We start from the raw sequence: 13,311 nt of genomic DNA on the forward strand, positions 1-13,311 counted from the left end.
GGGGTCAGGCAGGGCAATAGGCTCATACCCCTAGATCTTAGTTCACATGAGGGGGACAGGGAGAGGGGCTCAGACACTCACCCAGAAAAACAAACCCCAGAACCTGGCTCTCACTCAGAGGGGAGGAGTAGGGTTCAGATACCCACCCAAGAGGCATGGCCTCCCATATTCCAGCTCCCATGAGGGGGGCATGAAGAGGGGTTCAGATTGCACATAGTGGGATGGGGGGGCAGATCTTGGCACAATCACAGAAGGGAAGAATGTGGTTCTGACATGTGTCACTGCCCCTATTCTCCCCCTATCACTTACCCCCATGTTCCTTTCCTAGTGTCTTTGCCCCTGTGAGCCCCACAACCCTTTCACCTTTCCTACCACCCATTTCCTGTAATCACCTTTCCCATAAACCCCCTTCCCCTCAATGCAGCCCCAAGCCCCTCTAACCCCTATTTCCTCCAACTCCTCTACCCCCTAATGTGCCTCTTCCATGCTAGCAAGCATTATTTTGTGTACAAAAATACTTTGATTTCATTTCCGCAAAATAATAATAAAACCTTGACAGGAAGATTTTAGCAATATGCCCTCCAACCTTTTCCAGATTTCTGTTGAAGGTGTTTGAGACTCTGGTGTGATGATTTCAGCCCTGGTTGATCTCTATCTGTGTGCAAAAATTTGTTGCCAAAACGTGTCAATTTTAATAAGCAGTTTTCTTCTCTAGGGATGGCATCAGATGGTCCCAAATTTGGGTCACTAACAGCATCCCACCACAGCATGAGGCATTCCAAATGTCAGGAAAATCCAAGCAACCATGCAGATTTTAGAGCACTTGGAAGAGTCAAGCTAGAAACAGAAAAGTTGCTCTTAACCTTAATGATAGCTAGTGCTCTGTTATAATACAGTGGGTTCAGAAGAGAAAGGAAGTGAGAGGTTCTGAAAATGACTTTAAAACTGAGTTTCCTTAACGTAGCCTAAACAGTTAACAACCCATTTTAAACTCCCTTTTTTACATTGGGGGCATGGCGGGAGATGTTTGTTATATAAGCATACATAGATCTTTAAATGTGTTTTAAAGATTTTAATGGCCCTTTGATTTTACCAAACCAAGAAATATTAACATTCATTTTGTTGTTGTTTTGTCTTTTCTTTTGTCAATGTAGATCTGAAGAGAAATGACTATACGCCTGACAAAATTATATTTCCTCAGGATGATTCTCCCGAATTGACAATTCAGCCTGGAAGCTGCACCAAAGAATCAGAATCAACTAGTTCTATTCACCTGATGCTGTAATGACATGAGCAAACACTGGCTTTACACAGTGTCACTAAGTTGTAGATTATCTGTCTTCCATAAAATCAGATGAAAGAGAGATCAAAACAAAGAACCAAGCATTATAAGTGGAATTTTGATGTCTGGTCCATAATCTAAGGACCTAACAACTTGTGGTAACCATTTACAGAGATGAGCTGGCAGCTGATTATTTTAAGGGTTGAATGACAAGTATTTATGAAATGTTTTTAAAGGATCTTTTTAGGAGAAGGTTATTTTTAGTTTTGCTTTTGTCCAATGGAGGTTCGTCTAATCCTGTGGTGCAATAGGCTCTTGACTAAAAGGACTTTTTTTTGGATGTTTTAAGGCAAAGTGTCTGTTTGGCAGCTGGTTTACTGTCAGCCAGCTAGAGAAATGGGAGACTGCATCCTCCTTCATTGTCAGGTTTCCCTGGGCATTATCAGAAGTGACCCATCTCATTAGATGCCATGTATTTTCATCTGGCCTTTGGAAGGGAACGGATCCAAAGGATCTGTGTATATCGTGCCAGTATGCTGAGGTTGAAGTCAGAAATGGATCTATTCCAGTAAAGAGTTTGTCTCCTGAATCAGGATTCAGCTTCATAGGTGTGAAGCCAGTTTGTATGGAATAGAGCCTTAATTGTGTAATGAAATTTCTTGTTTTTATACATTTCAGTTTTATCAAGTCACTGTCCAATGGTAACAAATAAAGCTAGGATAGACTGGTATAATTACATCATATAGTAGAAAAGAGTACATACTGGTCCAAACAAGAAGTTGTCTTGTTTAAAAAAAGAAAAAGAAAAAAAAGAAACAAGTCGGGGAAGTGCTTTTTCTTGTAATGACTGCTTCCGAAGTTATGCCTTCCAAAAATCTCATAAAACCAGTATATCAAATCAGAATGTACACATGAACTTTTAAATGTATTTAAAATTGTATAGAAACATCTTTAATGTTATGTTGTTTGTGGTACTTATTTAAAAAAAGACTAGGGTTGGATTACCATTATGTAAAGTACGGGAGATTGCAATGCAACTTTATGCCAATAAAATGTAATTTAACTGTCCCAAATCTTGTTGAGTATTCAACAAGAAAAACCTGTTGTCCAACTGAAGTTTCATGCTGCGATTTTTATTTTGTTTGTTACATAGGTACTAATTTGTAATTTTTAATTGAAGGGCAATATAAAGCTCTATAAATTTTTTTTATTCAGTAGTGTATCTTATAGATACAAACCTAAGGCACGAACACAATAGCTGTTTAAATCGTGTTTTATGTTGATGGGGGAAAGGTAAAGTGTATTAAAGATATAACACTATATACATTTTGTATATCATTAAATCTTTAAATCTAAAATAAATTTATTCTTGTTTACAGACTTCTGCTGTCCTTATCTGAAAGGGATGTCTTAAGGTTTCTTGGGGCGAATATGAGTTTATGCAGGAGCATAGAAATTGCCATATTAGATCAGGCGAGTGATCCATCTAGTCAGGTATCCTTGTTCAAAGGTGGCTAATGCCAGAAGCTTGAGGAAAATGTAAAAACTCCCCTATTGGACAACTATGTAATAACTTGAATAATGAATAAATATGAATATAAAAATTTTAAGCTAATTAAAATGTTTATTTAGCATTAGAAACACATTGCTTAATTAAAGTTATATGTATATAAAATTATGGGGTAGCCTGAGCAGTCGGTGTGGTTGCAGTTCTGTCTTTATTGCTGTTAAGTAAACTGGAAGACAAGTTTTAATATGTAAATCTGGTCTTTCAACTTAATTCCTGTATCATTATATTTTAGCCAAGCAAAACTAACATTTAATGAACCAGATAACGATGTGTTCAGAGGGAGTGTCTACCACAGGCAGTTTTTCAGGGATATGATCAAGGGCCTGGAAGGACATATAATAGAAGCAAGATTATAAAAACATTTCAGTTACTACAGGAAAAAAATGTAATAGAACTCTGGGTGAGTGTGGGTATGTGAATTTAGTTTTTGAAACCCATTTTTGAACTTTTGAAATCTTGATGTGTGACAGATAGCAACTCCACTATGGAGCAGAGAATGCATTAGGACCAGTACTCCTGCAAAGCTTGCAAGTTATGTGCAGGACTTGGAATTCCCTGCAGGAGTTTGAGTATTGAGCTGTGGGTGAGTCTAATCCCATGTACATTGCCATCTCGAGAACACATTTGTTTCATAAGATTTACAGGTTTCCTAGTGCCAGATAAAATATAAAATAATTCCGGACAGGGCCATCCCTGGGCCAGGGACAACCCCCCCATCCTCCAGCCCAGTCTCCACCCCCATTCCACTCCTGTCCCACCCCTGCTGCCGGCACCAGGTTACCCACTAACCCCCCAGGCCCTTTGGACCCTGAAGTGTGGAGCCCCTCAAAGCATGGTTGTCCTGGTCCTTCCTATGGACGGGACGGCTCTGATTCCAGAATTAAGAAAATCACAATCTCAAAAATAGTCCTTAAGGCGCTAATTCTCCTTGAGATCAACAACAACAAAAATTAAAAGCAAACAGTTTCCCAAGCTGTTTGAGATGTGGTGAAAAAAGAGCAGGACTTTTTCAAAAGTGAATAGCCCTTAATTTTCAATACTCTTAAGTGCCAAATGCATTGTCCCACTAACCTCAAATTATCTAACATAATTCTCCCTGTTGGAACATGCATGATATTCCATGCTAATTGGTTTGGTTTCAGCTAAATTTAGAGGGAGCAGGGATCAAGATCGTAACTGACCAGGTTTAAATTTAAGTGTGTAAAGATTGCTCATTTTCTCCATGACTGAGCATAAGAATCAGCAAAGTATATTCAACATCCTTTCCCTATCCCCAAAAACAGATTCATAATTCACCATAGTTGGTGCCTTTACCTCAGGTTTCAGACCTCTGCTTTAAACTATCCACTGCATACTTTAAAATATCAGATAGGAGAAATAGGTACAATACTGAAAGTCCATATTTTCAACAAGTTTCTACATTTTTGAAAATAAAAGATTAAAATCTATTCCAATTCAGGAGAATTGTTCTGAACCATCTGAAAACAAATGGCAATTAACTGATTTTAGTATGTTCTTAAACTATTGTTAAAAGATATGTATTAAAATTTTCTCTTTTCCTTTATAATGAAAATATGGAACTCTGAATTGATCTTCATACTGAAGGAGCATTTGTTGTTGACTTTACACAATTAAAGAAATATTTTCCCCAGAAGATATTCTTTAGCTGACACATTCAGCTAGAATTTCCAAAATTTTTTCATTGTTTATTTTTTTAAAAAGCATTCTGATGGACTCGTGCATAATATGTGATCATAAAAAGACTAGGCATTTTCTTTGCTGTTGACTCAACTTCCTGTAAAATAAAGTGCAATCTCACTTCCTCAGCCATCAATATCCCTTTCATCCAGAACCTTTTAATGTTATTAATTTGTTAATTTAAAATAAAACAATCAGTCAAATGCAACAGAAGGTATTAAGGACTGTTCCCTTGCAGTATTTAGGTGCTGACGTATGTCAGAGCTAAACAATCTAACTGCACTGTCACGAAAGTACATAAAAGGTGAGTCCACCCAGAGGGCTGGTTCCCTAGCTACCGATGGTCAGCCATGTGACCTGGGAGAGGAGCGGCACTTGTTTTTCAGCCTGTGACTGCACTTTTCCACAGCTACCCAAGTTTTTTCTGGTTGTTTCTAAATCAATACCACACAATTTATAACAGCAAGAGGAAAAAGAGATTTTAACAGAAAGCATGGGAGTAACAGTGCATGTTGAATACTGGTAAGAGATCACTTAGATTTTTAAAATGTATTGTACTAATGACACTTCTGGAGAGGCTTCTGGATATTATGCAACTATTTCTCTTCTTATAGTTAACGTTTGTTCCTTTTTATGAGTGTTTTGTGTGGAAAATTAAGTCAGTTTCGGCATAGAGGTGGACTTGCTGCACCCATGCTTTGCAGTCTGCCCAGATCCTATTGATCAGATCTGGGCCTTAGTTTGAATTTCACAAAATAAGGTTAAACATATAACATTAATTTATATGCTGGTTCAATACATTTTAGTATCTCAGATTAGTACCAGCCAATGAGAATTTTGATCTATCAATATATATATTAGCTATATTTTTTTAAAAGTATATAATTTGCAGTAGTTCATTGAGAAGAATGTAAAATAGACTTCTGCTAGTTTGTACAAGGAACAAAATCATATTTTAAAGTTTTTAATCTACAGTAACTTTCAGTATAACTCTTAATTTCTGCTTCCTCCCTATGCCTTGTTTTTACGGCTGCTATGAGTCATTGTCCAAATATAGTATGAATAACAGTGTATTTGACTTTATATAAAAGGGCTATAATTTTTTTGTGGAATGCAGAAGCTGAATAAAACATGTCACTTTGTGCACATCTCCAGAATTGCACTACAATGTTGCATGCTTGGTTGATGTAAATTTACGTGGTGTCAGTGTGGGCTGGAGGAATAAACACAGGAATGGGAGTCAGGAAATCCTGAGTTAAAATCCCACTCTGCCCCTTACTGCCAGATCACTTCACTACTTTCCCTCAGTTTCCCTATTTGTAATGTGGAAGTTATAGTACTTAACTATCTCAGCAGAAGTGTTCTGAAGATGAATCAGAGTTGGTAGGTACATCACTTGTTAACAGATCTGCTAATGCTAATTATTATATTTAAGGTGTATCCTACATGGTTTAAAAATAACACCTTCCCTTTTCCATTTCTCTTCCCTCTGCCCATTTTGTGTATTGTCCTTGTTCTGTCTGTCTCATCTTATTCCTGCCTGTGTAACTCTTCTGCATGTCTTGTTCAGGAGAGGTTCTTGGGAACCTCAGAAATAGACTGCCCTAAACTGCATTTTGTGTGGCAATTACAAAGTAACCATAAGCAATGTAGTTTTGGGCTCTCCTGATATCCTGCCCAAGAAGTTGCAGTAGGAGCAACATCATTGCTATATTCAGATCTCTGCCTCTGTTAGACTAGAATCACAAAAATTTAGAAAACTTAAGCCAGCAATGACTCTTGAATTGGAGTAGGCAATCAGAAAACCTCTTAAACTGGTCACCACAAAAGAAGGCTCATAATGCAAATTCCAGAAGACCAGTTTGGAAACATATCTAAGATTTCCTCCTTTTATGAAGCAGTCTTTGTTTCCAAGAAACTTGGTGAATGTGTTAAAATACAAATTGCCATAACACGGTAGGGTTTTTAAACACATATTAATTAGCTTATTTTAAAACCACACCTTTTTCCATAGTGAAGAAAATAATTTACACCCACACTCTTTAAAAATAAAACTTAATCCTACCGGAGGGTAATTTATACATACTGTAGTTTTAAGAAATATCTGAGAGAGGCTGTATTAATGGGCAAGTTAATACATATCAGCTTGCAACAATAAAGAAACCTTAACCTGCAGGTTACTGGTAGACTTATAGGTTTATAATCACCAGTCTGTGATAACAGAAGTGTCTCCCTGGAGAAATACAGCACGAGAAATTCCCAAATCAGTTTAGTAGTGTTGCTGTTTAGTAGCACAGCAACATTGCTGATCCTTGTGTGTGACTGACCGTAGATGATGATCTCACTGTAAGAAAAGACTTGGGTAAAATCCTGGCCCCATTGAAGTTGATGCAAGTTTTGCCATTGACTTCAATTGGGCCAGGATTTCACTTTGTACATTTACGCTAGAAATTCTAGTATAACTATGTATCCTTAATCCATAATTGCCAACCTAAAGCTAATTAGTGATTTATAGATGCTAAACCTTTTTTGGCTCTTTGGTTTTATAGTGGAGGATGAGGGTACACAGCCCGTTATCAGGAGCTTGCCAAGAAAATCAAGGAGCAAGTTCCTGATGCGGAGATTTCAGGCGAAGTGGGAAGGAAAGGTAAGATATTGCAATAATACACAGGTTTTATTAATAGTACCAAGTGCTACTAAGTCTTGTAGAAAATGTATAAGCACTATCATCAATTGGAGTGTCAGTTAAACTGTATATTAATCATAGGGAAGTCCTGATCTTGCTTTTTGCTGTTTATGACAGAATGCTGTATCATCATTAGTGAGTTAACATGTAAGATATGCTGATGGTCACATGGAAAATGTGTTAGCAGTATAAAAGACGGGGTCCAACCCAGATTCACATACAAAAGCTGATTTTCCCAAAAACTTTGGGCAGGGAGGTGGGGTTTCAACTGAGGTAGACCATTATTAATTAGAAATGGGCCCAACAAATGTTGTTAGAATAGCACCTGAAAATCTCTCTCTTGCAGGAAGCTTTGAAGTGAAGATAAATGGCAAGCTGATATTTTCTAAGATCGAAACCTCTGGCTTTCCTTTTTCAGAAGATGTAAGTTCTGATTGTTGGTGTTAGACTGTGTACTAGAGTCTCAGATAGCAAATGTGCCTGTGCATCACCCCACAGAAAGGCAGCAGCTTGACTGACCCAGTGCCAAAAAAAAATATGGTCGCAGATAAAGGGCCCAGATTGTGGGTGGAAGCTAGAAAGGTTAGTCATATTCCTGCATGCATGGGTGTCAGCAGCCCTTAGCCAATGGCAGCCCACCCTTTTTAGGAGGGTTACCATTGGTAAATTCCAGTGCTTTTGACAAGCACTGGGTTACCACGCAGACGCAGGCCTTTTCCGTTCCACACCCCTGTTGCAGCTGAGCAGCCAATCTCCTCAAACCAGATGTTGCAGGCTGCTTTCCCATCCCTTGCAGCAGAGTTCTCTCCTTCCTCCTGGCAGCATTTGGTGGCTACTTCTTCACCTCCCACTATAGTGCACAGCCTCCTTCCCAGTGTCAGCGACACCATGTGCTCTTCTCACTGCCATCCCCACCTTTACTAGTAGTATTCCGCTTAGCAGCTAGCTCCCATTGTCTCCTGGCCAATCACGATAAGTAATTATTTTTATTATGCATACATCACAAAATGCCGTATACACCTTAGTCCCAGGCTGAAGAGAAAAGGATGTTTTATAAGGTGAGATTTAAAAAATGGTACTGCTGTTTGGCACTCGATGCATTAAGCTGTCAAAGCTGTGTGCTGTTACACTGAACCAGAAACGCCTTCAAGAGGATTTCATCACAGTGAGGGGAGAGGAGGCCAAGATTAGGACAGCTAAGTGCATAGGCAGGTGGATTAAATAGTAACGGTGGGGAAAGTCCCTGGAATCCAAATGGAGAGCAGTGTTTTAGAATATTCACAGATATCTTAATTCCAAAGGAACTTCAGTAAATCGAGCCAGGGCTAGTCTTAATTTCTGGGACTCAAGGCAGTTCATTAACCCCTTCCTGCCTGACGACGTGGGGGCTGCCCACCCCAACACTAAAACTATAGCAGTTTGGGTTCTGATGTATTACTGTCTTGGTTTGATTTTAGATTGTGGAAGCAGTCAAAAAAATTAAGGATGGAGGAAGCTGTGAGAAGATCATCAGGAACAAAAAAATTTGCATCCTTCAGTAGAAGGAACCATGGAATTTAAACCACTAGAAATGGCACCTGGATTCCAAATTGGGAATAGATTCTTTTAATGACTGTTTTTGTCAAAAAGATGATAAAAATCAGGAAAAAAACCAAGAAACTATTCCCTGGGATGCAGAGCTCAAGTGTGTCTTACTGAACTACAATAAAGAGAAATGACTTCTTTGCAATTTAATTTCCACCTGTGGTTTTTTCCCTTAACTTTTGTTTACCCTAATTTCTGCTTGAACTCCTATATTATGTATAGCATTCCTATACTATGCATTGCTATCAGAAGATTAATGTCATTTTATTTCAGTGGTCTTAATTTGCAAGGAAATTAAAGGGATAATCCCAAATAATGGGAGAAACAGACAAACTCAACTGTGATTGCCACTGAGAGTGGATGGCTCCATCATAGATTCCCTGATCACTGAGATGCTCCATGGCTGTGCTTAACTTAAATCAAAGCACTGCAGACAATTAGAGAACCTTATGCTAGAGCACTCAGATTTGTTAGCTATATAATGAAGCCTTCACTCTAGTATGTATGTTTGCACAGAAAGGAATGCACGTTCAAGGAGTTCAAAGCTATTGTGCAACAGGTTTTTCCATTTACAGATATGGGAAGTCTCTTTTCTTATTTTATAATCTCTCTTCCTGAAGTGAAGTCCAATGTTGGTTTTTTACAAGTTGATACGTCAGTAGTTGCAGTCCTAAATGAAATTTCTCATTTCCAGAAGCAGAGCCAGCAGGTGGGACATTAAGGTAGAAGAGTCAATTAGGGACTCAGGTGCCTCTTGATTCTTAAAATTATTCACATCAGGGTCATCAGATACCACAAGCAACTGGAGAACTGCATATTTTAGTCTATTTAATTTTAAAAAACAACAATTCTTCTGATTTGTTTAGAACTGGTGACAGAACTATTCAGAATATTTACATACGGCATAATTGTAGAAAATATTTTTTCTAGGAATGCTTAGTAAGAAATCCACAAAATGCTGTTAAAAAGAGCCACCTTTTACTCTACATAGCCAAGGCATGAGCACACTCCAGGAAGCTGAACCAGAATTCTGTGGCAGGTCTTCTGGATTCTGCAGCATTCTGGTGTGGCAGACTCAGAATTATGTAGCAGCTCCAGATAAATTTTAGAAAGTGCTTTTAAAGTAGTTAAATGTGAAGGTGAATAATACAGTAGGATCAGTAGCTCCTATTTATCCTGATATTAAATTCAGTTTAGTTTTACACTCTCCTCACCCCCCTTTCTTATTTCAGTATCATGTAGACTTATATCCTGACAATTCAGATTTGCATCATGTAAGACACTGAGGGCAAGCTGTATTTTTTGGCAACTGGGAAGGGACATGTTGGAGTTTTGGCATTTGGAGAGGCAGTTTGGAATTGTTTAATAAGCATATTAGGTGGATGTTTTTGCTAAAATGAAGACTGATCAGCAGAGATATAGCTAAGTGTTAATACATAAATTGTCATCATTGCATTAACCCATTTTGAGGAATGAGGAAATTCACACCTCTTGGAGCTATTGCTTCCAGCTGTTTGCAGGCTCAGGAAGACAGCATCTGCCTCAGTTACACTTTATTCATTTTTCAATATTTTCTTCACGACCACAAGGGCTGAAACTTCTTTTTTTTTTTTTTTTTAAACTAAAACCTTAGATTCTGAAACACAGGACTGTGGCTGGCAGTGAAATTTGTGGCAAATTGTGCTAGTCACAGAATCCTGGAACAGATGGGGCTTTGCATATTACTTAAGGGAAAGCCTGACATCTTGTAGTTTAGTAAGGGACATTGAAATGAATATATAGTTTCTACTTATCTAGTGTCAGGAGCAGCAGCAATGGATACTGCCATAGATCTTTACAAACTAAGCTCCTGGATGAGCACTGGGTGTCCAGGGCATTATATTCCCTCTCTTTTAATAAGTTTCCCAGCCCAGTCAATTGCAGAGCACAGATACACTCCCCTCTAGCTTATCCTGTACAAACCTGATACTAACTAGCAAAATTCTTCTTTATTCTGAGGCGTTCTTGATTCTGATATCTTACGGGGTTGCTCTCCCCTGACTGACTGCTCTTGAGTTGTCTAGCAGTAGGGCACTGAGTCATCTGAAGCATCACTCCTCTGGTTCTCCCAGAACAACTGCTGGATAGCCTGTGCCATTGAGTTGACACTTAAAGGAAGTGCAGTTCAGGTGCACTGGTAAATGTGTTCCTGAAAAGTCCATTGTCATTACAGTGACCTCTTTCATGCAGCATGATGTGACTTTCATATGGGACTGATAGGTACAGTTTTCCTCCATTTGCTTAAAAATATAGAAATCACTGGGTGATGAAGCAGGAAACGTAACTCTACACCACCATCAAACTGACTAATAAAAACCCAGTCTTGCGTAATTCAGGAAACCTGCTCTAGTGTGAGGAGAGCAAAACCAAAGTAGACAAAATTTTTTTTTAGCAAAGAATAACCTTACATAAATAGCTACTAGAAACTGTACTCAGACTTCTGGCTACAAAGATTAATGGTTTTTAGGCTGTTACAGAAACAGCAAATCCTGGCACTTTTAAACCATATCTCCAAGTTAATGTAAAGAATCAATCCTTATGGTACATTCTCTGTGTTCAAACAAATTGCAATGTTTGTTGTACCAATCCAAGATAAGGCATCCTTTTTCACATGTTGTTGTGACAAGGGCCTAGCACATTTTTTCACACTTCAAAATAATTATTCTCAGGTCAGATAATTAGGAATATCTTCCATTGCTGCTTTTGTGTTTAAAACAGAACAAAAACAGCAGCAACAACAACAAAAAACTTACCAGTGCTCTGAAGGGATCTGTGATTTATTTGGGGGTAAATAGACCCATTGTTAGGGGCAGTTTTCAGATTTGTTAAGGTTTTTGAAAGCACAGCTACATAACCCAGTGAAGTGATGGCTTTCATATCATTCTTTGTGGGGGGTGCTTGTGCAGTTTGATCACACAACAGCACAATTCCCAGTAAAATGAAACAGACGGGAGGTTCACTACAAGAAAGATTTTTAAGCTGTTGGAATTCAACTACCAGAACTTTACTTTGACTTCTTTCCTTGACATCACATTATGAGTGTCCTTTAGGTTCAATCCTGACCCTACCTGCCAGCAGCTGAGAAGTGACTCTCCTTATGGCTTCATTATTTATCTTCCACTTGGTAACTTCTTTCTACGTAGTGTTCTTGGGTTGTCCAGAATGGTAGGTCACCTTGTTACCCTTCTGCCTAAGCGAGCGAGAGATCTGCTGCAGCTAGACTGGGTGTCGGCTTCCAATAGACTCCTCAGGATTCTGCCAGACCTTTCCTTGCCTTGCAGGGAACTCTTGGTGCACCTACTTCCCAAAACCTCTTGAAAAACCATTCCTCTGCAGCATCCAGCCCCTGTCACTGGATGCCCACAGAATACTGAGTCCGCTGTCTCAAAGAGACAGAAGAGAAACCAGTCTGCTGGCTCAGCAAAGGATGCCCACCTTGCTTTAGTATAACAGCACTGAGTGGAATTTATAATAAACCAAAGAGAAGTTTATTAATAAAGACAGAGATTTAAGTGATACTAAGCAGAGATAATAGAAACTGGTAACAAATCAAACAAAAGAATAACACGCTTCTAAGAACTTACATGTAGCCTTAGCAGGCTCCAAGCTTTATCGAAGCAGTTTTCTCACCTCTACAGTCCCTTTTTCAGCCTCACCAACCCTCATAGCTGGGGAGCCATCATTCATAGATGCAAAGAGCGCTGACCTTTTTGTTCCCTAAGTGATGGGGAACGAGATGCCCTTTTTCTTTTCTTTATATTCCCCAAAAGTCTTCATCTCAAGAGTCAGGTTGACCTACTGGCGTTCAGATGGTGATGTCCTCCAGTGAGCATCCGTACACACCATCCATCCATACATCACACGATGATGATATTGACTGTATGTCACCAGCTTTTATTTGATACGACACATGACAGGTTTACAGATCAATACGATGACAGTAGTGTGTTAGGTGTAGTAAGTGTGTCAGGCCTGCTAGGAGTTCACAGAACAGTAAGATCTGAAACATTCATTAACCTGGGAGGTAATGTGTCCGATCCTTTGGGATTGGTAGAACCTTTTCTTTTATATAGTGAAATAAGATTTATAGAAATTTTCATCATATTTGACACGGGTACCTGGATGGAGGCTTGAGGCTGGATCACTTTAAGGGAACTGTTGTTTGGACTTCTGAGTAACCAGTAAGGTAATAAAGAAGCTGTTTTATTCTGGCTTGGTAAATCTAAGTATTGGAATAACCACCAGCTTTTGGGGATTTGGCTGCCCCATTCTTTGCAGTTCACCCTAATTGAGTGACCGCAGCTGGCCCACACTAGGACCCCGGTCACAGGGGGTATGAAAGGTGGAGCATCCCTGCCCTACTTTTGTTTCATACACCTATCATGTTTTATCTGATACCTAGACTGTAAGCTGTCTGGGCAGTCAGTGTCTTTTGTTGTTGCGATGGGACCC

General features: G+C 39.0%; 2 protein-coding genes across 2 annotated transcripts in view; both read left to right on the forward strand.

Moving 5' to 3' along the window:
* TRPM7 (transient receptor potential cation channel subfamily M member 7) overlaps positions 1-2,278 on the forward strand; it is a 129,560-nt gene extending 127,282 nt beyond the window's left edge. Inside the window, exon 40 of the mRNA XM_074966399.1 lies at positions 1,155-2,278. Within this exon, the coding sequence (XP_074822500.1) occupies positions 1,155-1,285 (131 nt within the window). The 3' untranslated portion in view covers positions 1,286-2,278. The remainder of the gene's footprint in view (positions 1-1,154) is intronic.
* A 4,112-nt stretch (positions 2,279-6,390) lies between these two features.
* LOC141994314 (migration and invasion enhancer 1-like) lies at positions 6,391-8,948 on the forward strand. Its single transcript, XM_074964517.1, has 4 exons — positions 6,391-6,472; positions 7,111-7,197; positions 7,583-7,659; positions 8,694-8,948. The coding sequence occupies exons 1-4, from the start codon at positions 6,391-6,393 to the stop codon at positions 8,775-8,777; spliced, it is 330 nt and encodes a 109-aa protein (XP_074820618.1). The 3' UTR covers positions 8,778-8,948.
* The last annotated feature ends 4,363 nt before the right edge of the window (positions 8,949-13,311 follow it).

This window comes from Natator depressus, chromosome 10, assembly GCF_965152275.1.
Source record: "Natator depressus isolate rNatDep1 chromosome 10, rNatDep2.hap1, whole genome shotgun sequence".
NCBI lineage: Eukaryota > Metazoa > Chordata > Testudines > Cheloniidae > Natator > Natator depressus.

Excerpts from the sequence above, each read along its gene's own strand:
- LOC141994314 (XM_074964517.1), top strand. The coding sequence starts at position 6,391 with ATGCAAATTCCAGAAGACCAGTTTGGAAACATATCTAAGATTTCCTCC. Across the intron at positions 6,473-7,110 it reads CTTTGTTTCCAAGAAACTTG|GGTACACAGCCCGTTATCAG; the intron begins GTGAATGTGTTA and ends GTGGAGGATGAG. Across the intron at positions 7,660-8,693 it reads GCTTTCCTTTTTCAGAAGAT|ATTGTGGAAGCAGTCAAAAA; the intron begins GTAAGTTCTGAT and ends GTTTGATTTTAG.